General features: G+C 43.0%; 1 protein-coding gene across 1 annotated transcript in view; it reads right to left on the bottom strand.

The window, feature by feature from the left end:
- LOC139557428 (disks large-associated protein 4-like) overlaps positions 1-24,704 on the bottom strand; it is a 127,163-nt gene that overhangs the window by 22,881 nt on the left and 79,578 nt on the right. Inside the window, exons 2-6 of the mRNA XM_071372220.1 lie at positions 9,324-10,588; positions 8,545-8,783; positions 7,959-8,045; positions 7,167-7,332; positions 4,836-5,052 (exon numbers count right to left, since the gene is read on the bottom strand). Of these exons, the coding sequence (XP_071228321.1) occupies positions 4,836-5,052; positions 7,167-7,332; positions 7,959-8,045; positions 8,545-8,783; positions 9,324-10,508 (1,894 nt within the window). The 5' untranslated portion in view covers positions 10,509-10,588. The remainder of the gene's footprint in view (positions 1-4,835; positions 5,053-7,166; positions 7,333-7,958; positions 8,046-8,544; positions 8,784-9,323; positions 10,589-24,704) is intronic.

Below are 24,704 nucleotides of genomic sequence, written 5' to 3'. Positions count from 1 at the left end.
TAAAAAAAAAAAGAGACGTCACTATTTCAAGAGGAATCCCACATCTGACGAAGAGTCATGAAAATGCACCATAACTAGACGTCGACCGATTAATCGGAATGGCCAATTTGAAGTTTTCATAACAAATTAGGTAATCGGCATTTTTGGACACCGATTGTGGCCGATTACATTGCACTCCACGAGGAGACTACCTGTTATGCGAGTGCAGCAAGGAGCCACGGTAAGGTGCTAGCTAGCATTAAACTTATTTTATGAAAAACAACCAATCTTAACATAATCACTAGTTAACTACACATGGTTGATGATATTACTAGTTTATCTAGCTTGTCCTGCGTTGCATATAATCGATGCGGTGCATTAATTTATAATTGAATCACAGCCTACTTCGCCAAACAGGTGATTTAACAACCGCATTCGCGAAAAAAGCACTGTCGTTGCACCACAACGTGTACCTAACCATAAACATCAATGCCTTTCTTAAAATCAATACACAGTAAACCTGCATATTTAGTTAATATTGCCTGCTAATAGAGGTCGACCGATTATGATTTTTCAACGCCGATATCGATTATTGGAGGACCAAAAAAGCCGATACCGATTAATCGGCCGATTTAAAAAAAATATGTATTTGTAATAATGACAATTACAACAATAATCCAATCCAAAGTTAAATCTAGAATTGGCTTCCTATTCCGCAACAAAGCATCCTTCACTCATGCTGCCAAACATACCCTTGTAAAACTGACCATCCTACCAATCCTCGACTTCGGTGATGTCATTTACAAAATAGCCTCCAAAACCCTACTCAATAAATTGGATGCAGTCTATCACAGTGCCATCCGTTTTGTCACCAAAGCCCCATATACTACCCACCACTGCGACCTGTACACTCTCGTTGGCTGGCCCTCGCTTCATACTCGTCGCCAAACCCACTGGTTCCAGGTCATCTACAAGACCCTGCTAGGTAAAGTCCCCCCTTATCTCAGCTCGCTGGTCACCATAGCAACACCTACCTGTAGCACGCGCTCCAGCAGGTATATCTCTCTGGTCACCCCCAAAACCAATTCTTCCTTTGGCCGCCTCTCCTTCCAGTTCTCTGCTGCCAATGACTGGAACGAACTACAAAAATCTCTGAAACTGGAAACACTTATCTCCCTCACTAGCTTTAAGCACCAGCTGTCAGAGCAGCTCATAGATTACTGCACCTGTACATAGCCCATCTATAATTTAGCCCAAACAACTACCTCTTTACCTACTGTATTTATTTATTTATTTTGCTCCTTTGCACCCCATTATTTCTGTCTCTACTTTGCGCTTTCTTCCACTGCAAACCAACCATTCCAGTGTTTTTTAGTTTTTATTTTACTTGCTGTGTTGTATTTACTTCGCCACCATGGCCTTTTTATATTTTTATTTATTTATACATATATTTGTTTGCCTTCACCTCCCTTATCTCACCTCACTTGCTCACATTGTATATAGACTTATTTTTTTTCACTGTATCATTGACTATATGTTTGTTTTACTCCATGTGTAACTATGTGTTGTTGTATGTGTCGAACTGCTTTGCTTTATCTTGGCCAGGTCGCAATTGTAAATGAGAACGTGTTCTCAATTTGCCTACCTGGTTAAATAAAGGTTAAATAAAAAAATAAAATAAAATAAAAAATACTGAATGAACACGTATTTTAACTTAATATAATACATCAATAAAATCAATTTAGTCTCAAATAAATTATGAAACATGTTCAATTTGGTTTAAATAATGCAAAAACAAAGTGTTGGAGAAGAGAGTAAAAGTGCAATATGTGCCATGTAAAAAAGCTAACGTTTAAGTTCCTTGCTCAGAACATGAGAACATATGAAAGCTGGTGGTTCCTTTTAACACGAGTCCTCAATATTCCCAGGTAAGAAGTTTTAGGTTGTAGTTATTATAGGACTATTTCTCTCTATACCATTTGTATTTCATATACCTTTGACTATTGGATGTTCTAATAGGTACTTTAGTATTACCAGCCTAATCTCGGGAGTTGATAGGCTTGAAGTCAAACAGTGCAATGCTTGAAGCACAGTGAAGAGCTGCTGGCAAATGCAGGAATATATATATATATAAAAATAGCTTTTTTTGGTCGTCCAATAATCAGTATCGGTGTTGAAAAATCATAATCAGTCGACTTCTAACCATAACAGTTTGTTTTGAATTAGTCTAGTTTACAATACATACTTGATTCATTTCTGGTTGGCTCACAAATCTCCAACTATCCACCTTCTCTTTCACCATAGCAATAAAAACAAATACATGCATTATTAAAACATTTGGCAAGGAGGTAGATCCTTGGCACGGGTGAGGTCTTACTACTTAGCAACCACACATATCTCTTATGATAAACAAACTGCAGAATAAACAAGATGGTAGGTTAAACAAGCTTTTTAGCTACCTTGACTGGATGATGCAGCCACGGGATCTAACGTTAGCTGGATATTACTAGCTAGATCATATGATCATCAATATCATGGTCACAATTTGGTGAGTTCGAAGCTGGAAAAATGACTGGTGTAAAAATGTCTGACCTGAAACTAGTAATTTAAGTTTACCCGTCTCTCTCCAAATATGTTAACGTAGCTAGTTGGTAGCTAACATTAACGTTACCTAAATAACGTTCGATGGCTATCTGACAGTTCCTGTCTAGTTTTAGCTGCATTTCTAATTTGGTGATTCAACCTGTGGTTGACTGCGCGACTAGCCAAATAACTATCCACTCTGCTTGCAATGATGGGGTGCTGGTAGCTAGCTACAGTAACGTTAGCTCGTTAACAAGGCGGGTGCTGTCAGGTATCGCTAACATTAGCTATCTAACGTAACTCAGGGTTTCCCCTAACTCGGTCATGAGGGCACGTTTGGGTTTTTGCCCTACCACTACACAGCTGATTAAAATAATCAAAGCTTGGTGATGAGTTGGCTATTTGAATCAGCTGTCTAGCGCTACGGCAAAAAAAAAAAACGAGTTTTGGAAACCCTGATCTAGCTAACATTAGCTACACCAAAGACATTATCGGGTGCTGGATTGATTGTGTAACGTTATTCGCTACAAATTGTCACCTGCTAATAACGATAGCTAACTGATTACCACGACAAAAAATGAATACTAGCAGTGGAATGAAGAAAGCGTTTGTATGAGTCGTGGAGATTTAGCTCCCTAACCTAGTGTAACATCGCTAGCTAACGTTACCTTCAGTACATGGATCCCAGAAGCAGGGCGATTCCTCTCATCCACGTTAGACAGGGTAGTTAAGCTAGCGTTCGTCGCTAACGACGATCAATACCAATCGATCCAAATCTCAGTGCAGACACGTGTACATTATGCAATATTTAAGCTTACTTTGATAAAAGCGAGTCAATAAATCCGTATTTTCTATTCATTCATTCGAGGTTGTTTTAATAGACAGAAGCATACGCTACTGTGCTAATTCTAACTGGTCACACAACGTTCCTTGAAGAAAGGAATCAAAAGGGACACACCCTTGAAGTAAGGGATTGGAGTCCACCTTTTGCAGACTGGCACACATTACAACGCCATTGGATGTCGATGGTCATCAATCTCACCATAGACGAACAGGATTAGTTTAAATCTCCAGTCAACAAAGGGCGTCACGTTTCCCCGCCTTTTTGGTCCACGACACGGGTTTCTTAACGGCCATTGGATAATATCTGTGTCTGTTTTTTGTGTCTACGATTTCCCCGGCTTGGTCGTGTAGGTTCCCGCCTCTATATTTACGTTTTGGATGTATTCAGAACAGTTATTGGTCATGGCTAAACGGGATCCAGCTTTTGTCAAATTAACGTCAAAAGTTGAATTGTTCTGCATTTTAGTTAACCCTAAGCATTTTCCTAACCATGTCCCTAACCTGCTACGGTAATTATCCTAACCTGCTGCGTAAAGTATCCTAACCTGCTACAAAAAGTATCATCTGAATCTGATTCAAAGTCTAAATTTAACAAAACCTTCTAGCCGTGACCGCAGTGATTTGCAAGTAAAACGTTCCTCAGCAGATATCAACAGAAATCAGTGCTTGTAAGAAAAGACAAACGCGCAAGAGTGCAAAATTTGTTCGATGAAATGGAACATGTTACTTCGATCTGTCAAATTATACATGTATTTGAATGAACTACAGGTCTAATGTTCAGATTGACACTTTTGAATATTCATAATGGTCTATTCATAATGGTTCACAGCCTCCATTAGTGGACAGACCACTATCTGAGACCACCCACATCTGTGAACTGGCTTGATATTTGAGAAGTTTTGTTCTCATACATGGAAAACATCCGCAACACTGTGTGTGTGTGAGACCCAGGTGTGCAAACTCACCATGATGTATCACCAGACAGCATATCCCCCTGCTCACTGTTGTGTAATGGGTATGGATGAATTAGCTGGCACCAGTCCAGTCTTGCTGCATCACCTCCCTCTACAATGTCTACTTTCACACTGGGCTGGTAGGCCATTCAGTGCCACCAGCCAGAGACCAAATCTGTCTTTCCCTCTGTGTGTGTGTGTGTGTGTGTGTGCGCGCGCACGCCACTGAGTTCATACCCCTTACAGTGTAAGAAGTACAGTCCCTCACACCCTTCATAAACATTTTCCCTGCTGGATTTGAAAATACATCAATGCATGTGAGAATCTTACATCATAGTCCTTAACTTGGAGATACTAAATGATTCATGAATCGTGCTAAAAAGGATGATAAGGTCCTACAGTAAAGGCATAAAAGCTTTGTTTGTCCAATCCCCAGTGCCCAGCCCACGCCCATACTGAACAGTACAGTATACTCACTGGTGCTGGAGATATGGGTGCAGCCGGTGGTGGTGGGTGGAGGTGAATCAGAGTCCACTGAGGCGGTGTCCTCATCCTGGGAGCAGCCAGCCTGGATGGCCCGCAGGTAGCTGTGGCTGCGGGAGCGGAAGTACGTCGGCGTGGGAAGGTCCAGAGCCTCCACCGCCTGGGACTCCGCCTCGCAGTACAGCGAGCGCCCACAGCCCTGCCCACACACCTGAAAGGACACGTGCAGGTTGACAAGTTGGGGGCGGGGGCGGGGACTTAGGCGACCACTAGATCTCCGCCGCCTGTGAGGCGAAAGCAGTGCCAGTCTCGGGTGACGGGGCATGCTGCTGGAGTAAGGTGGCGGTGTATGGTCAGAGAGTGTGAAGGATACTGTTCGTCTCAGCTCACGAGAGCCCAATCAAAAGGACTGTTTGATTTACCAAAGAAACTCATGCACTGATAATGGACATTTTTACTATCTCTAGAGGAAAATGGGTACAGGAGTTATCATGCACGTTCACAATTCTACTTAATGAAATCAATTGATCAAAAAGTAAATCTGCAGTGACCTTGTTGAATACATCTCATTATTTAAATATTCTGTTTGAGCTTTGTGTCCCCTGATAATCAGTGTACTCACTCTACTGTATCTAATGTGAAATACCACACAGAATGTTTAATCAGTGATGATAAGCCAGCAGCGTCAGATTTCACTTTACTCCTCATGCCAGGAGCTAATACAATCACTGCTACTGAGGCACCAGCAGCCTCCCACTACAAGCTGTTCACTCTCTCCACATCATAGTCGTAGTGGTAATGGTGGTGTCTGGTTTTGCTCAGTTCAGCGGTGCTAATGATCTACAAGACGTTTATTGGTGTAGGACATTTCCAGTCTCTGGCGTTGACAACATGACATGTTCACATAACAGCAGATTCATCAGCAGGAATATATCATAGTACATCTATGTAGCCCAGGGCCAGGGATAGGTTGAACAGGGACAAGGTATTGTAGAGATAGACCAGCTGAGTCAACTTCACCAGTCCGTCCTGGGATAAAGGCTTGTTTCAGTTCAAACAGTGCCAGAGTGGAGAAGGAGGAACAACGATAGCTTATTATACCCCAGTCTTCTATGCCAGGCTGCTGTGATGTTCAAGGTTTTAATGATGTTGGTAGCAGGTGGAGTCTCTGTTTGTTCATCCTGCTTTTCATTGCAGTGTGAGAGGAGGAGGCTGGTGCCAGAGTTGGCACATGGTCATAATTGTGTCCCCCAAGAAAGAAAGGGGATGTAACATGGATGCTCAGTATTCAAAATCCATTCTGAAACTTCATGTAAATCAAATGATGAAACTTCACACCATTCCATGATTTTTACAAATAAGAGCCTATTCCTTGGTTGCTGCTTATCCGTTATTTGATCCGTTTGAATCTTGCAATACTTTTTATCATGGTTTTGGAATGATTATTACCATCTTGAAACCATCTTTCCGGTCTATAATTTGATAATGTCTGTACTCCTTTTTATGCCCAGTGAAAATACTTGAAGGAAAAGGCATCGATGTGTTACAACCTTTCCTATATTTGATTTTATGTGCATTTACCTCCATGTACAACAATGCAGATCCTTTGAAGCCTTTTCTCCTGCTAAGGCAGCCATCATAATCCATCAGATATCAATCCTGATAAAACGTTGCAGTTCATTCAGAAAATACTTGCTTTTGTCCCAAAACAGATTTTACTGTCATCTCCCAAATTCATTTACTGAAATATCATAATAAAAAAAGCTTCCTGTGAGGTAAAGAGGGCAATTCCATTGTTGTCATCTGTCATATTATGCCATTTTAACTCCATGAGCAAAGGTGGCTCCGGATGTTCCATCTGAAAGGAGTCTGCTGGTTTTGATAAAAACAGAATGTCCTCAGGATTAGAAGGAGGCTCATGTCCCAGTCTTAACTTCTGAAAATTACTTTCAAGCATCATTCCTGTTCTTGTCTCTTCTGGCTTACTGGATGTTTAACCAATCAGCGTCTCACACATAATCTGAAATGTTCTATCCCTGCCTGCAGTCACAGAAATAGAGGATTCGGCTGTCAACATCCCACTCATTTCTGGTTGTTGTTTCAGGCTTGAGGCTTGTCTTTGCACTGTCTGAGGGCATTCTTTATGAATAATTCATTTAATACAGTAGTACTTTTATTAGTTAATTATGCCTACATGTATCTGTCAAACTGTTATGATGTGTTTGTTGTATGGGGGTACTATTCCTACACACACTGACAGGCCTGTTTGAGACCCTGATAAAGAGTGTAATGAGTGAATAGGGAGAGTGCATTTACAGTACATACCTGACCACTGCTCATCATGGCCCTGCCCAGGGTAGCATAGCCTTGGTGGTAGTCTCTGCGATCGTCCCAATGCCGCATGGCCATCGGGGGCTCACACGGGCTCACCAGGCAGTCCAGGTTGTCCAGGCTCCGATTGGTGGAGAGTTCTCTCAGGGAGGGGAGACAACTACAGGGGTAGAGGGGAGAATTAGTTGCCGAAAGAACCCCTCAACCATAAGGAAAAGACCTGGATGAAGGGTGGGGAGGATACAGGACATCTTGGTTTGATGAGAACCGCATCCATTTTCAGCGGATGCTTTGAACTTCCCCAAATTTCTTGTGATTTTGTGAGATCAAATACCAGCGAGATGGGAGGATAGCAGAGCAGAGAATAGTTGGGTATCAAAATGACAGCACAGAGGAAACATTGAGTCATCAGTTAACATCAAAACAAAAGGGAGAGAATTTGAGTTATTTTTTTGCTTTGTGATCATCAATGGAATTTGCTGAGACAGAGAGGTTGTTTCCTTTGTTCTGAGTTGCCTGACGAGGAGGCACCTGTTAGTGGGAATGTGTGTGCCGGTGCGGAGGGTGGGGGTGGAAAGGGTTTGTATGGGGGATCAGTGGTTTATGATGAGAGACGTGACAGGAGTGGCTGTAGCTGGGATACTAACACACCACTCAGAGCAATTGGTAATATATGGGGTGTGGGCAGGGGAACAGGACAAAGCACTGGGTTGGTTAGAGAAGTGGCAGCAGAGGTGGGCATGTGTGAGTGGAGGGCCGTGCTGCCTCCCTCCCTAGGACACTGACCTGGCCAAATGCTGCATTGAGCATGCACTCTGTAGTGGAGACCACAGTACCCCATTATCCTCCAGCATGGGTGCATAGCCGCGAGGCCTGCCGGTGCGAGCGGTGGGGAACATGACAAAACATTTCACATTTTTTACCTCAAATGGAAACGGTTACCTATTGTTGGTAGGTGATTTCCTTTTTCTATAATTGAACAGCCCATAAGAACATGTTACACTGATATAGTTGTATCTACTCCTGAACAGGAGTCTGCTGCAGCCTGCAGTTTTTACCCTGCATACATTGTGTAGTAAATGTTCAACGGCAGTGTCAGGATGCTGCCCTCTGCTGTCCATTTGCGGTGTCCACTTTAATTTCATTCTGTTATATTATATTCACTCTCAGAGCAGAGAGGTTTCCATGCAGGGTGTGTGTAGCTACTCCTCTGTATAAGAATAAGTTCCCCCAGACATCCCATTTTATCTGTTCTGTCATGACATAGATTGCTAAGGAAAATTAACTCCTCTTCAGAAACATACAGTATCTAAACAGTATTAACTACAGTATGATCTACATGCATATTTCCTCTTGTATCTGGCTCTCTCACTTGTGTGGTGGTGGAGGCTGCTGCTCGCTCAGGGACTGATGGGTGGCCTTCAGGTAGCTCTGGCGGCGGGCAGCTGTTTTGGGCGAGGGTTTAGGACTTCCCTCTGAGTCCTCGCTGTCCTGGTCCACGTCCCCCATGGCCTTGACGTAGCTGCCGCTACGCATCCTCCGGCAGGGGATCTCAAGGCCCCTGGGTCGGCCCCGGCCCCCCAGCGTAGCACTCCAGTCCCCCAGTGGAACCTACAGACAGTATGGGGCCACACACCATCCCACTGTGACTCACTGAGCCACCACACCTTCATCTCCACTTTATCATCTCCACTTTAACTAGTTTAAAGACCCAGTGCAGTCAAAAACTTGATTTTTCTGTGTTTTATATATATTTATACACTATGAGGTTGGAATAATACTGTGAAATTCTGAAAATTCTGATAATGCCCTTTTAGTGAAATTTCAGCCTGTTTTGGTGGGATGGAGTTTTGGCCAGTAAGGCACTTAATTGTTACCCAGAAATAGTTTGATATTGAGATAAAAATGGCTGCATTGGACCTTTAATGCGACAGACCTTGAATGTGTCATTTCATTTCATTTGAATGTATTGTGTGTGTATTTGTAATGAATTTGAATAATGCGATTATAGACCGTAAATGTCACGAGGCTGCTGAAGTAGTTAAAAGGGATTCAAATGAATGAGGTTTTAAAACAAATCTCCTAATTTCTGAGATTTAGTGGCTGTGGCTGCTGGTGCCTAATGTGAATAATACTCACTGGGCCTCCTACCTGGAGGTACTGACAGGTCAGGTCCTGGTGACACGACTTGGATTTGAGCAGCGTCCTGTTGACAGTGGCTGAACCCTTCTGGAGCACCTGCCTGGCCTGGCTGAGGGTCAGTGTGGACCAGGAGCCTCGCTTCACCAGGGTGCCTCCTCCTCCCACCAGCTCCCCACCCCTGGTCCCTGTCATTGCTTGCGGGCAGGCCAGGTACTTGAGGTCGCTGCTGCTCTTGGAGGCCTTGAGTGTGTGAGCAGAGATGGTGTTGTAGCCCTGTGGGAGGTGCCTGGGAGGAGCCTGGCTGTCAGACACTGCCCTGCCTAACGTCATCATGCTAAGTGGGTTACGGTAGCCCACGGCGATAGTGCCAACTTTGGTGGTTGTGTCACTATCCAGGGCATCGTCTGAGCTCCAAAGCCCCAGTGCATTTTGCCTGCTAGGTCGCTGCTTCAGCGTCTCAGTCTTAGCCCTGTCTTTACTCTTACTCCTGCAGGTCTGCCTGGTCCCCTCCTCACCTCCCCCTGTAGTGCTGTTCATGTTGCCCTTGACCACCGAGCCCTCCAGCGACTGGGACTTGTTGAATAGCTTCTGGACAGAGTGCATGATGTGGCGGATCCGTCCGGGACTCTCGCTGCGCTGCTTGGCCACCCTGCCCCGGTGGAACTGTAGGGTACTGAAGCCATCCCTCTGCAGGGGCAGGTGCTTCTCCAGCTGGTCTAGCAGGTTAGATGGCAGCCGGTTCATCTTGGCCGATGCCGCAGAAGAGATGGTAGCTGATCCACTTGTGATCATGGGAGCCCCGCTGAGACCCATGCCCATGCCCATTGACATGGAGGTGGACAGGGTGCCCACCCGGCTGCCACCAGGCCTACCTCCGCCCCCGGCAGGGACCATGCAGCCCTGGGAGTAGTCAGACTGTTCCGGTTGGGAGGTGATGTGGAGGCGGGGGAAGGTGCTGCTGTTGGACATCTGGTTCAGGGGCAGTAGGCACTCCGGATGCAGGGGTTGGGGGTTGGAGGCCTGGTAGTGGTGGAGTTGGTGGGGGTCCAAGGTGCCGTAGTGGTTCATGGTGGGGCTCAGGAGGAAGGGACCATGGGGGTCAGAGGTCAAGGGGTACAGGGGCTTCTGGGGGCCCCCCGATGGCTCACAGGAGTCCGACAGGTGACGGCTGCGATTGGCACCTAACCCTTTCATGGTGGCCACAGTGCAGGTCTGCTGCTGCTCTTAGAACATGTCTCCAGCTGGGGCGCGTTTACAGCCCTGGAGGGCTCATCCTGGAACAGAGGGGAATAGGATATCTATTAGAATATATAGTGTAAGAAAGAGGAAGCGATGGTTACAGTATGAATACGACTCCTAGTACGACTCAGTATGAGTGCGACTCATACATGACACTTTCCCCTCTGCTGTGATGATGCTGGAGTCAAGCAGTAAAGAACAACCTTAAGTGTTTATAGTACGAGGCTCTACAAATCCACTTAAGCTCATAAACACATTAGAGTTGGAGCTCATTAAGCTCTTTTAAGTACTGTAGTGGAGCACTAACTTAAGAGACATATTGAGAGCTTGGAACTATACGGTTCTGTCTGCAAAAAGATGATTCTGAGATAATTGGCTTTAAAGTTCAGTAACATTTCAACTAACTATCTACTAACCCTAACCCTCAACTTAACCCTTACTCTAACGTTAACTGAATCTGTTTCTACCTGCAGTTCACCGTCTATTTGTACAGGGTGGTTGCGGCAGCAAGGTCTGCATTCCTACGCACCAAACCCAGAACATATGGGCAGACAGAGTGGAAGACAGGGTTACACTCTCAGCAGTGAAATGCACACACAGTTTATATTTGTATTGCTAAATAAGCTTAATAAAATCATAAAAATAAGTTAATCGCCTTTGAAGTTCAGTCAGACATTTCTTTAATAGGCAGTGACCGTTAAAAGACTTACAAGCACAGATGGTAAATTTGAATTTCCCACTTGATGTAGTCTACATATAAAGATAGTCATGTAATTTTTATGAGCAGAGCATATACCGACCGGTATGTACTTAGAAATTCTCTGTCCTGAGCTCAGTTGGGACGCACTGATGTTTTCTAATCCCTGGCCTACCCTTTACTCCTGCATGCTGTTGGTTTGTTTTGTAGCTCCACCTGCTGGTTAGTTGGAGAACCATGCGGAAATGGTGATGTGTGTGGGCTAGTGTCTAGGAGAAGATCAGTAAATCTACTGGCAGAGGGCAACTCCTCTGTGTTTTACAGCGCATTGCTTATCAACAGTTAGTCAGTTGCTTATCAGCGGATACTTTGTTGATAGTATGACCATCTGTACACAATCTGGACTATCCAAATATAGTGGGACCTAAAGTTCCGAACCCTCATTGGTTTGAATTGTGTCAGCAATTTTTAAAATCTTGTATTCTTTTAAACTTAACAACTTGAATTGGGGTATTTAGAGAACTATATAGGTAGAGAACATTGAACAGAACAAGACTATGTCAATAATTACATTTGGACAAAAATGCAGATAGAATCTTATAGTCCCAAGCTCTTGCTATGTGTCACACAGCACTTCTTCAGCCATGTTCTTGATAAAGCTAGACCAAAATGCGCTGTAAAACACAGAGGAGTTGCCCTCTGCCAGTAGATTTACTGATCTTCTCCTAGACACTAGCCCACACACATCACCATTTCCGCATGGTTCTCCAACTAACCAGCAGGTGGAGCTACAAAACAAACCAACAGCATGCAGGAGTAAAGGGTAGGCCAGGGATTAGAAAACATCAGTGCGTCCCAACTGAGCTCAGGACAGAGAATTTCTAAGTACATACCGGTCGGTATATGCTCTGCTCATAAAAATTACATGACTATCTTTATATGTAGACTACATCAAGTGGGAAATTCAAATTTACCATCTGTGCTTGTAAGTCTTTTAACGGTCACTGCCTATTAAAGAAATGTCTGACTGAACTTCAAAGGCGATTAACTTATTTTTATGATTTTATTAAGCTTATTTAGCAATACAAATATAAACTGTGTGTGCATTTCACTGCTGAGAGTGTAACCCTGTCTTCCACTCTGTCTGCCCATATGTTCTGGGTTTGGTGCGTAGGAATGCAGACCTTGCTGCCGCAACCACCCTGTACAAATAGACGGTGAACTGCAGGTAGAAACAGATTCAGGTTCACAGAGGTTAACATGGGGAATAAAGGAAACATCTACAGAAGTCCGACATGGGTTGTCTCCCCCCATTTAAATATTTTCATGGGAAGGACTGGAGAGGATCCAATGTGAGAGGAATCTCAGATGTGATATTCTGTATTCTTGACCTCAGTTAACTCTCCTGGCTGTCATAACCTGACCACAGACAGAGGTGATAGTAGAGTGCTCAGGGAATCAGGAATTATTGTGAAGCAGAGATGATGGCTCAGCCTGGTTTCAGAGACTAAATGTAACATAGTACATTTAAATCCAGGACACTGAAATTAGTATGACATGTTACGTTTGGTATGGTTACATAGGACAGATTGTTACTTAAGGCAAAAATGAAAGTAGGGTGGTTGGTCGAGGTGGATGAATAGGTGTCTAACTAGAATGTCTAGCAATCCAAAGGTAGCGAGTTTCAATCTTATCACAGACAATTTTAGCTAATTAGCAACTTTTCAACTACTTACTACTTTTTAGCTACTTTGCAACTACTTAGCATGTTAGCTAACCCTTCCCCTAACCTTAACATTTTTTGCTAACCCCAACCCTTTTAGCAAACCTTTCCCTTAACCCTAAACCTTACTTTACCCTAATCTTAACGATAACCCCTAGCCTAGCTAACATTAGTCAACTAGCTAGAATTTGAAACATATCATATGTTGGGCAAATTGGTAACATATTGTACGTTCTGCAAATTCGTAACATATTATACAAATTGTAATTTGTAACATATCATACGAAATGGGTGATGGACATACACAAATTAATACATACCATATGAAACTTAACATATCATACTAAATGGTGTGTGTCGCATTTACGTACAGAATAATACGAAATGCTCTGAGACCAGGTTGGATGCCTCCTCTCTCTCTCTCTGCTGAATGGCTGTTGTGACATCACCTCTCTGAGACAGGAGACAGGGGGTCCTAAAGCTCTGATGAATGTGGGCCGTATTGTCCTGCCATGGAATTAAAGTCCCATGTGGCCTGTCTGTCAACACGGATAGTGGTTTCCACAGCAACAGGCAGTGCTGGCAAGGTTAGTCAGTCTAGACACGTCTCTCAGTGTGTTCGTTGGTTCTCTCTTCCTGATGCTTCTGACATCACAGCGCTGCCTGGCAAAAAAATTATCTCTGGTACAATGACTCAGGTTACATGCAGCTGGAAGCCTAAAGCATGCTGAGGAAATTGATGATGGAACTGTATGTGGTCACAAGAAAACTAGTGGTAGCCTAGGAATGATTTTTGGAATCAGGAGGGTGCCATGTTTTCCTAGTAGCTCAGAGTAATCTGTTCTTCCTTCAAGCTCTGTAAACATTACATTAAAAAGTATTTTTATAAAGCCCATATTTATTTGAGACTACTGCTTACCATGCAAGTTGCTTCCTAGAGGAGTAATAACTGTATCGTTGAACACACTGCATGGTCATTCAGCATCTCCCTCTACAGCATAGTTGGAAATAAATCCTGCCTCGGAGTTGAGCATGTAGCGCTCACATTTCATTACCACAACATTAGTTTGGGGTTTGTTTCCTTTATCTAACCTTGTGCACCCCATCTGCTGTATGAGAGCTCCAACTTATCTCAGTCTGTCTCAGCTGAAGCAGAGCAGCGCTGTGACAAATACAGCAAGCTTTACAGCAATATAGGCTTTTGTAATTTATCTGCGTAAGCCAAAACACACACACACACACACGGACGCACAGGAGCCCAAACGCACACTAACACATACACGTACACACATGCATACACGTACTCAAATACACACAAACATAGACACCCGTACCCACACACACAGCACTCTATAGAGAGATGGTGAGAAGTGCTGCAGCTTAAAGGAATCCATGCATTCCTTGTTCCCAGGGTCAGCCTGACTTGTCTATGGAACCTGGACCACAGGCTCAGAGTTATTATCAAGTAGAGGGAGGATCCCCTGGGCTCAGGCTGTTGTAAATGCCTGTCACCAGTTCACACACACAATGGGGAAGCACAGGTTTAGCGTTGGTGTCATGGGAGCTGTGGCCTGCCTGCCATGGTAAAAGAGATGTACACTGAGTCAAGGGCAAAATGTTGGTGTAGATATTGGGGGGGGGGTCTGTGGGTCCTCTTTCATTTATTTCTTTACATTTTAAAAACATTTCCTGCAATTCTACACATTTTGACCTATTATGCCTCTCTTGAAGGGTATTTTGAGGGTTATATGGAGGGGTATTTTGAGGGGTATTTTGAGGGGTATTTTGAGATATATTTTGAGAGGTATTTTGAGGGTTTTATGGAGGGGTATTTTGAGGGATATTTTGAGGGGTATTTTGAGGGGTATGTGGTGTATTTTGAGGGGTATATGGAGGGATATTTTGAAGGGTATTTTGAGGGCTATTTTGAGGGGTATATGGAGGGGTATTTTGAGGGGTATACAGTATTGAGAGATATTTTGAGTGGTATTTTGAAGGACTTTTTCAGGGGAATTTTGAGGGGTATATTGAGGGATATTTTGAAGGACATCTGTGGTATTGTGCTGTGTGACAAAACTGCACATTTTGGAGTGGTCTTTTATTGTCCCCAGCACAAGCTGGACCTGTGTAATGATCATGCTGTTTAATCAGCTTCTTGATATGCCATACCTGTCAGGTGGATGGATTAGCTTGGCAAAGGAGAAATGCTCACTAACAGGGATGTAAACAAATTTGTGCACAGAATTTGAGAGAAATAAGCTTTTTTTGTGCATATGGAACATTTCTAGCCTCTTTTATTTCAGCTCATGAAACATGGGACCAACACTTTACATGTTGCGTTTATATTTTTGTTCAGTATATAATGCTATTCTACACATTTTGTCATGAGGCTGAGAGAAACATTATAAGTTTTAAAGCTAATTTCCTGCAATTCTACACATACTTATGACGTGTTCATATGCTATCTGGGGGGCCATTGACCTCCAGGGTAATCCCAACCCCCCAAAATATTTATATATAAAAAATAAACTTTTAAAGAAATTATTGTGGTGGACGAATAGACCTGTTCTGAATATTGGGGGGGACATGTCCCCCCATCCCATGTGCCAATTTCGCCCATGCCCTGAGTGACAAGACTGCTGGGTCTGTTTCAGCAGCAAGCTGTTTGCCTGTGTGTGTGTGTGTGTGCGTGCGTGCGTGCGTGCGTGCGTGCGTGCATGCGCACGCACCGTGCGTGCGTGTGTGTGTAAACATGTAGATGACAATAATTTGTTAGTGTACTTTATGTGATATGCATATTTGTGAGGAGGAAAAGGAGGGGTATGGGGGAGTATCACTATTGAATGTGTATAGCCCTATTCAGTGGTGGGGTTTTCAACAATGAGCAGAGCACAGAGACAGTTCCAAGCCTAATCAGCAGCCTTCAACCCACAGCTGGCTGACATTAACCTGTGTTAGTGAACCCCCCAGTGCCAGACACTGTTTACCATATTCCACACTGGGAGCAGAGCATACTTCTGCTCTCATGTCTCCCTCCTATGGAGCTTTGATACTGTAGGACTCCCCGTTGATAGAAATGATGCTACTATTTTAAAGCTGTTCCGGACGTTCCTACATACCGTGCAGCGTCAGTGAATTTCAGAATGACATATTTTCTTGGTTTAAGTAAATAGCATGGTGTTTGATGCATTGTGTAAGGGTTGATTTATGGTTGTTTGGAGACTGAAATCCAGCAGGTCTGTGAACTACTAGTGTGTGAAGTGTTTGGTATAAGCCAAGGGCACAACAATCAATATAAATACTATAGAAATTAGATTGGGCATACAGTATATGATGCAGTGTGCACCCACACAGAGGATGCCAGTGATCAAGGTGCCTTGGTGCCATTCAAGTAAATGGAAATTCTTCAGGCTGTGCAGGGCTTGCTGGATGTAGATGAAAAGGTAAAACAGCAAACCTGCATAACCTAGAAAGTACAAACACCCTTTACTAACACCTACCAGGTAGAGGAGTATGTGTCATTTGGTGTTGCTGATTTGGTGCAGAACAATTCTAAGAAGTAACATGTGACAGCAAAAAAGCAGGGGACGTTTGTGTTGTTTTGGCACACATATCATCTACAGAGGCATATGAAATCAAAGAGACAGAGATCTCTTTTAATTCACATTCCTGCATATAGTACTGTTTGATGTTTGATATTGGCTCATATCTCTGTCATCAATAATTATTTAACAGACAAAAAATTGAAATGATCCTTTAATAGTCTTCCCCCCATCATATCTAACAGAATCACATTGCAGAGATGAGATGGTAGGAAACTATCACCTGTCACTGATGAGCATATTTATTAGTATTATTTACTATTTGATGAAAAAAGATGAGTAAATAATCCAGGTCCGTAAGAAATTAATAATTCCAAAACTGCAATTTTAGTGGTCTAATGATTATGAGGCAAAGGTACACAAGATTTCAATTGATTTCCATTGTTCAAAATGTTCTAACTCTGACCACTGCACTTCAAGTGACTTTGTCCTACAGTAGGCTGAAAACACTGTCACTGTTTCTAATCATAGATAGACAGCACACGAAGGAGACTATAAATCCTCTACAGGATCGTTTCCCCCCCCCACGGGATGGTTAAGCTAATGTAGGCTAATGTGATTAGCATGAGGTTGTAAGTAACATGAACATTTCCCAGGACATAGACATATCTGATATGGGCAGAAAGCTTAAATTCTTGTTAACGTAACTGCACTGTCCAATTTACAGTAGCTATTACAGTGAAAGAATTCCATGCTATAGCTTGAGGAGAGTGCACAATTATGAACTTGAAAATGTATTAATAAATCAATTAGGCACATGTGGGCAGTCCTGATACAATATTTTGAACAGATATGCAATGGTTCATTGGATCAGTCTAAAACTTTGCACATACACTGCTGCCACCTAGTAGACAAAATCTAAATTGCGCCTGGGCTGGAATAATACATTATGGCCTTTCTCTTGCATTTCAAAGATGATGGTACCAAAAACACTTTAAAAAAACGCATGTTTTTTTTCTTTGTATTATCTTTTACCAGATCTAATGTGTTATATTATCCGACATTAATTTCACATTCCACAAACTTCAAAGTGTTTCCTTTCAAATGGTATCAAGAACATACATAACATTGCTTCAGGTCCTGAGCAACAGGCAGTTAGATTTGGGTACGTCATTTTAGGCAAAAAAAAAAAAAAAGGGGCGGACCCTAAAGAGGTTTTAAGATACAAGCTCTCACAGTCTCAAGTCAGAATTAGACGTTCATTCATGTTTCTCAAACGTCAAATTTCAAAGTGTTTAAGATTAAGTTTAGACATTAACTGCTAATGGTTAAGGTAAGGGTTAAGGTTTGAGATAGTCTTAAAACCAAAATATTAAAAACAACTTTTATTGTTGGATTCAACCATGCAACCTTTGGAATCAGAGGCAGATGCTTACACCCATTCACCATCCACGTCCACAACGCACTAGCCAAACTGAAACCTATGTGAAGGTAACAGTGCTCAATGTTGCACCTAGTGGCCGGTTTCCACATCACCTCCCGACGCCCTCAGACATGGTGAATACTGACTTGTATCACGGGTGACCTCCCTGATTTTAAGAGAAGGTCCACGAACACTCGCACACACACACACACACACACACACACACACACACACACACACACACACACACACACACACACACACACACACACACACACACACACACACACACACACACACACACACACACACACACACACACACACACACACACACACACACACACACACACACACTGTCTTTTTAAACCCAGTCTGTGCCTGATCGTGACACAAATCCAGCTTTGCAGCACACAAAATATATTCTGTAAAGGCTTAGTTTGGAAGCACATTTTTTGGTGACTGCCTCTCTGCTTGTCCTTAAAGAGCTTTCATTTGCGTAAAACTGAGTTTATTAGGTGCAAATAAGATGCAAGAGAGCGGGGGACAGACTGTCAAAAATTAGCAATTTGCCTTCTTTGATGAAGCTTCTGATCTGAAGAGTACAAAAGAGAGTCAGAGAGGGTTTCTTCTTCCAGCATCAGATCAGTCTATTTAGTTTAGCGCTGTAAGATTTGCACACTAGGCCCAGTGCAATCAAAATGTTCCTGTGTTTTGTATCATATTGTACAACAGCTGATGAAACTAACACTGTAAAAGTGTGGAGAAATTGGATCAGTGTTATTTCCTGATAGTTGATGTTTGAAAATACAATCTACACAGGACCTTCTAATCAGCAGGTTTGCATGGGCGGGAGTTTTGGCTTTCCATGGTGACATCACCATGCGGTAAACTGGTTAATAGACCAATAACAAAGAGATTTCCATACCTCTCTGCCAATTTCAGCTTGTTTTCAGTTAACCCTCACGACTCAGATCACTCCCAGACAGTCCCAGCAAAATTCTTGCTTGAGAAATGTTTGCCCATTTTAATGGAAATCTATTACAGTAAGGTACTTTGTTACCCAGAAATGATTTGATATTGATATAAAATGAGAATTCTGAAGATTTGATCTGACTCTGGTTAATGCAGCAAGCAGCTTAATCTACACAAATCATTTTAAAGCAATGTATTTGCCTAGTGACGACAAGCCAGTATTGAACTTTATTTTCCAGACCTGAACCCGGTTAGGCAGTGGAGCCAGGGATTTATTACCAAGCCAAACCCCACAGTGTCCTGCCACTAACCAGGCCTGTAATGAATGTGCTAAGTAGCAGTGCACTTCCCCTTCAGTCTGTGGTGAAGAGGAGGACAGAGGTATTGATCCAGGCCAGGGACAGCTCCTTGTTCAGGGGTGAATATATAGCTGCCTGCTGGGCATCGGCTTTAGAAAACACTCCCTAAATAATCACCTCCCTTTCTCTTTCCTTCACTCTCTCTTTCTCATCCGCTCTCTCTCTCTCACTCTCAGACCTTGGCACCTTGTGTATATCACCCAAATGCTTTGGGATTTTGTTATGTGTGGTCTAACTGATTGTGATTGTGTGGTCTAATAGTTTTTTTATGAACATATGGACTGAATCACTAATACATTTAAAGGGCATTCATGGCCAATGCTTGGATCAAATCATAAGGACGGACACTAACACATTCACATTCACATTTCACTTAAAAATTCATAATCCTTCCAAAATTCATGAAGCCCCTGTTCACCCAGGATTGACACTTTACATAAGAGTACACATGTCATTAGTCCCATTGTCTGCCAAGTAGCTCCCAGTCGCCTGTTTCTGTCACAACTGCCTCCTTTTGTTAGAGCTGTATTCCCTTGGGGGGGGGGGGGGGGCCTGTCTGAGCAGCAGAGACCCAGATACGGCTGAGGATGACAAGGCTAATCAGAGGACAACCATTAGCATTGTGTTGTTTATTCAAGAGCCTCACTTCCAGCTCAGATATGATTATGATTAGAGAAGGACACATCTCAGACTGGAGCTGTAAACAAGCAAGACTTTACCATTTATCCTCCACAGAGTCTGCATTATTAGATACAAGAAGTAATGTAGGCTAGCCTTGGATTTTAAACTGTGTTATTTCTCCTCTTTTGTTCATGTGTCCCAGAATGGGCAATTACAGTAGGTTGTGAAAGTATTCACCCCCCTTGGCATTTTTCCTATTTTGTTACATTACAACCTGTAATTTAAATAGATTTTTATTTGGATTTCATGTAATGGACATACACAAAATAGTCAAAATCGATGAAGTGAAATGAAAAATAACTTGATTCAAAAAATTAAATTAAAAACCCTGGAAAAGTGGTGCGTGCATATGTATTCACCCCCTTTGCTATGAAGCCCCTAAATAAGATCTGGTGCAACCAATTACCTTCAGAAGTCACATAATTAGTTAAATAAAGTCCACCTGTGTGCAATCTGTCACATGATCTCAGTATATATACATCTGTTCTAAAAGGCCCCAGAGTCTGCAACACCACTAAGCAAGGGGCACCACCAAGCAAGAAGCACCATGAAGACAAAGGACCTCGCCAAACAGGTCAGGGACAAAGTTGTGGAGAAGTACAGATCAGGGTTGGGTTATAAAAAATATCAGAAACTTTGAACATCCCACGGAGCACCATTAAATCCATTATAAAAAAATGGAAAGAATATGGCACCACAACAAACCTGCCAAGAGAGGGCCGCCCACCAAAACTCACAGACCAGGCAAGGATGGCATTAATCAGAGAGGCAACAAAGAGACCAAAGATAACCCTGAAGGAGTTGCAAAGCTCCACAGCGGAGATTGGATTATCTGTCCATAGGACCACTTTAAGCCGTACACTCCACAGAACTGGGCTTTACAGAAGAATGCCCAGAAAAAAGCCATTGCGTAAAGAAAAAAATAAGCAAACACGTTTGTTGTTCGCCAAAAGGCACGTGGGAGACTCCCCAAACATATGAAGAAGGTACTTTGGTCAGATGAGACTAAAATTGAGCTTTTTGACCATCAAGGAAAACCATGTCTGGCGCAAACCCAACACCTCTCATCACCTCGAGAACACCATCTCCACAGTGAAGCATGGTGGCATCATGCTGTGGGGATGTTTTTCATCGGCAGGGACTGGGAAACTGGTCAGAATTGAAGGAATGATGGATGGCGCTAAATACAGGGAAATTCTTGAGGCAAAGTTTCAGTCTTCCAGAGATTTGAGACTGGGAAAGAGGTTCACCTTGGGAAAGAGGTTCACCTTCCAGCAGGACAGTGACCCTAAGCATACTGCTAAAGCAACACTTGAGTGGTTTAAGGGGAAACATTTAAATGTGTTGGAATGGCCTAGTCAAAGCCCAGACCTCAATCCAATTGAGAATCTGTTGTATGACTTAAAGATTGCTGTACACCAGCGGAACCCATCCAACTTGAAGGAGCTGGAGCAGTTTTGCCTTGAAGAATGGGCAAAAATCCCAGTGGCTAGATGTGCCAAGCTTATACAGACATACCCCGAGAGACTTGCAGCTGTAATTGCTTCAAAAGGTGGCTCTACAAAGTATTGACTTTGGGGGGTGAATAGTTATGAACGCTCCAGTTTTCAGTTTTTTTGTAATATTTTTTGTTTTTTTCACAATAAAAAATATTTAGCATCTTCAAAGTGGTAGGCATGTTGTGTAAATCAAATGATACAAATCCCCCCAAAATCTAATTTAATTCCAGGTTGTAAGGCAGCAAAATAGGAAAAATGTCAAGAGGGGGTGAATATTTTCGCAAGCCACTGTATTCAACAACATCCCCGTTTCCACCCTCAGGAAGCACTGTGTCCTAAACAGGCATTGTGTTGTGTTTCACCGACATCACAAGCCCCACTGAGAGAGAGCTATGTATTGATTGAGGTGGACATAGTTACAAAGTTCATGCAGTCTGGCTCTGATAAGGTGACTGTAGTGAGAGCATAATTGTATGACAGCCTGCTGGTGCATGCCTGCCTTAAGGGTCTATCATATTCCTAAACGTGTGCGCATACGCACAGCAGTGTTCTAGAACATTGGACCGTTGGCTTTCATACTTTTTAAATTCTCTGTGCAGCTCAAGCAATTTCTCTAACTGTCAACACATTAAAATTAATAGAGGACGTGTACCAGAGTCGCGTTGGTTGGTAATTGGTGCGGGTTCGGGCTGTGCGTCTCCAGTGGATGGTGGTCTCAGAGCCACATAGCTATGTCACAATAGCTCGCCGGACTATCGCGTCTCAGCGTCTGTGGACTATGATTTACGCTTTACCCAGCAGAACACTCCATTGCCCATGCATACAACATAGCCTAAGTTCAACTTCTATCAATAGAATGATTTCCCTAGTAAGGCTGGTACATCGGAACTTGAAGCATATGGTACAGATGTTCCATGAAGACAATGGTGGCTGATGTTTTGTATAGAGTGAGTGTTAAAAGGCTTCAAGGCACATTTTGATTGGGCATCATGGATAGCTAGAGAGTTTCTAGAGAGAGTCAGTTAGAGAATGACAGAAGGCCTGATTAACAGTGCAGAGGGATATCCAGCCAGGGGAACCTACTTACCTGCATGGGTTATAGCAAGCACTACAGTCATACAACCCTGGCTTTGAGTTACCAGGCAGAAGCCTTTGAAACAGTTGCCTTCAGGTTTAAAGACACTTGCCTGCATAGGAACTGTGGAGACTGTGTGGTGGCATGCAGGTCTCTATCCAAAGCCAACAACTCTCATTGTTACAGCATGGGAGACGTTTAAAAAAAATGCTAAGTCATGTTGAAACATTCAGAGCGAGTAGCATTTGGCATTTATAGGACGCTCATCAACGCTTCGCCCATTAAGGCAATCCCCACGCACATGCAGCTCTCCCCTCTCCTTCGTTTAGTACTGCATGTACTTTAGCAGAATTAGGGGAAAGGCTGTGTGTTTCCTCACAGCAATTAACTTACCATCCTCACTGTACTGCTGCTGGCTTCTTTTTCCTTCTCCTGCTTGCTTTAATTATAGTAACATCTCATGCCAGCTACTAAACATTGCCTGACTACAAAAATCCATACTATACTACTGTATGCATGGGTTAACATCTGTGGGACTCAGTTGAAGAAGAAAATGTGAAATGGGATCAGAATCAGATGGGAATCTTTGAGGGTTGAGGCCAGGCCGAGTACAGCGGCTTCACATTGCAACTATATGAACACCATGTAAAGTCACAATCAATCTCCAGAGATCTAAGCTTACAGTACTGTAGCCAAGCATGCGAGTTGCTGTTAGCTAGTTGACATGCTGATCCCACCATCACCAATTTGTAACGAACCTGTAAGGCCACCGATACTCGCACGTTGTATGTTGACTAGCATAAACAGTCTAGGACACTAATTTTCCAATGAAATAATCAAGTTGTATTTTATTTGGATGAACAGACAGAGCACCCCAGCACTGACCCGCCGCACAAAAAGCCTTCTGAAAAACTCTCTCTCAACAGACAAGGCAACAGTGACCAAGAGTGTTGAAACACCACTTTCTGACTCAATGACCTTGACAGTGTAATGGTCTCAAGGCAAAATGAGATTCACATCATTCAATAAAGAAGGCACATGCATTAACTTATGGAGTCATGTGCTGCTGTGCTGTGAGAGGCATGCTAAGCAACACTGCTAAGGGTCTACAGATCTGAAACATGCTAGCCTTACAGTGTACCCGCTTGGCCTACGGGATCTATTGCATGATATTGGGTAGTAGCTGGCAGAGCATTCATTTATAATGCCGTCAGTGCTTTAGAGTTGAAAAGTCCCTGGGGCTGGAGCTTAGTGGGAAGAAACGCTTCATTCTCCTCTGGAAGCAAAATTTGGGAGAAAAATTAGGAAGGAGGACATAGAACAGGACACATAGGAAGCAAAGGCAAAGCAAAACTGTTTCCACTGTAACAATGGGTTCAGTTTGAGAGTTAATCAGAGTTAAACTTAATCTGCTGCTGTCTGGCACCATGCCCTGCCACAACAACATCTTAATGGAGTCCCTATGCATCCCTAACCCATTTTACCAAACAATTTAGGTTAATTCTTCGCTGGCATGATTAGATTTGTCCATTTGATTGTCATGCCATACCGTCTTATCTCGACCAATTCTGACTGACCCGTCCCTCTGAATTGGACTTCCTCCAAGATGGAGGAAAGCAATGACCTTCAGTTATGTAATCAGAATAATGTATTACGAATCCGGTAACAGGAGTTAGCAAGCTAACTTTGGTCAACTCTGAGTTAAACTCGGGATAGCCGGTGACATGAAAGTGGCTCACCTTTTAGCCAAATACATTTCTACGGCAACAAATCCTTCAGAACTAACCTGAGGGGTATACTACAAAGCCAGCTAACTTTGATAAACAACCCAAAATAACTATTGATTTTCTAGTTTATTAAGAAATCTAAACTTAGATATATGTTTTTAGTTGTTGAGTCAATTTTTATATTTGACCTTTATTTAACGAGGCAAGTCAGTTAAGAACACATTCTTATTTACAATGACAGCCTACCCCAGCCAAACCCGGGCGACGCTGGGCCAATTGTACGCCGCCCTATGGGACTCCCAATCACGGCCGGATGTGATGCAGCCTGGATTCGAAGCAAGTACTGCAGTGACACCTCTTGCACTGAGATGCAGTGTCTTAGACCACTGCACCACTCGGGAGCCAAATTAGACCATCTCCATTTCAAGCTTATCTAACTCATTGATGCTGC

Source organism: Salvelinus alpinus, chromosome 28 (assembly GCF_045679555.1).
Source record: "Salvelinus alpinus chromosome 28, SLU_Salpinus.1, whole genome shotgun sequence".
Taxonomy (NCBI): Eukaryota; Metazoa; Chordata; class Actinopteri; order Salmoniformes; family Salmonidae; genus Salvelinus; species Salvelinus alpinus.
Note: the sequence above shows the minus strand (reverse complement) of the source record. Positions and strands in the feature narration are given on the sequence as shown.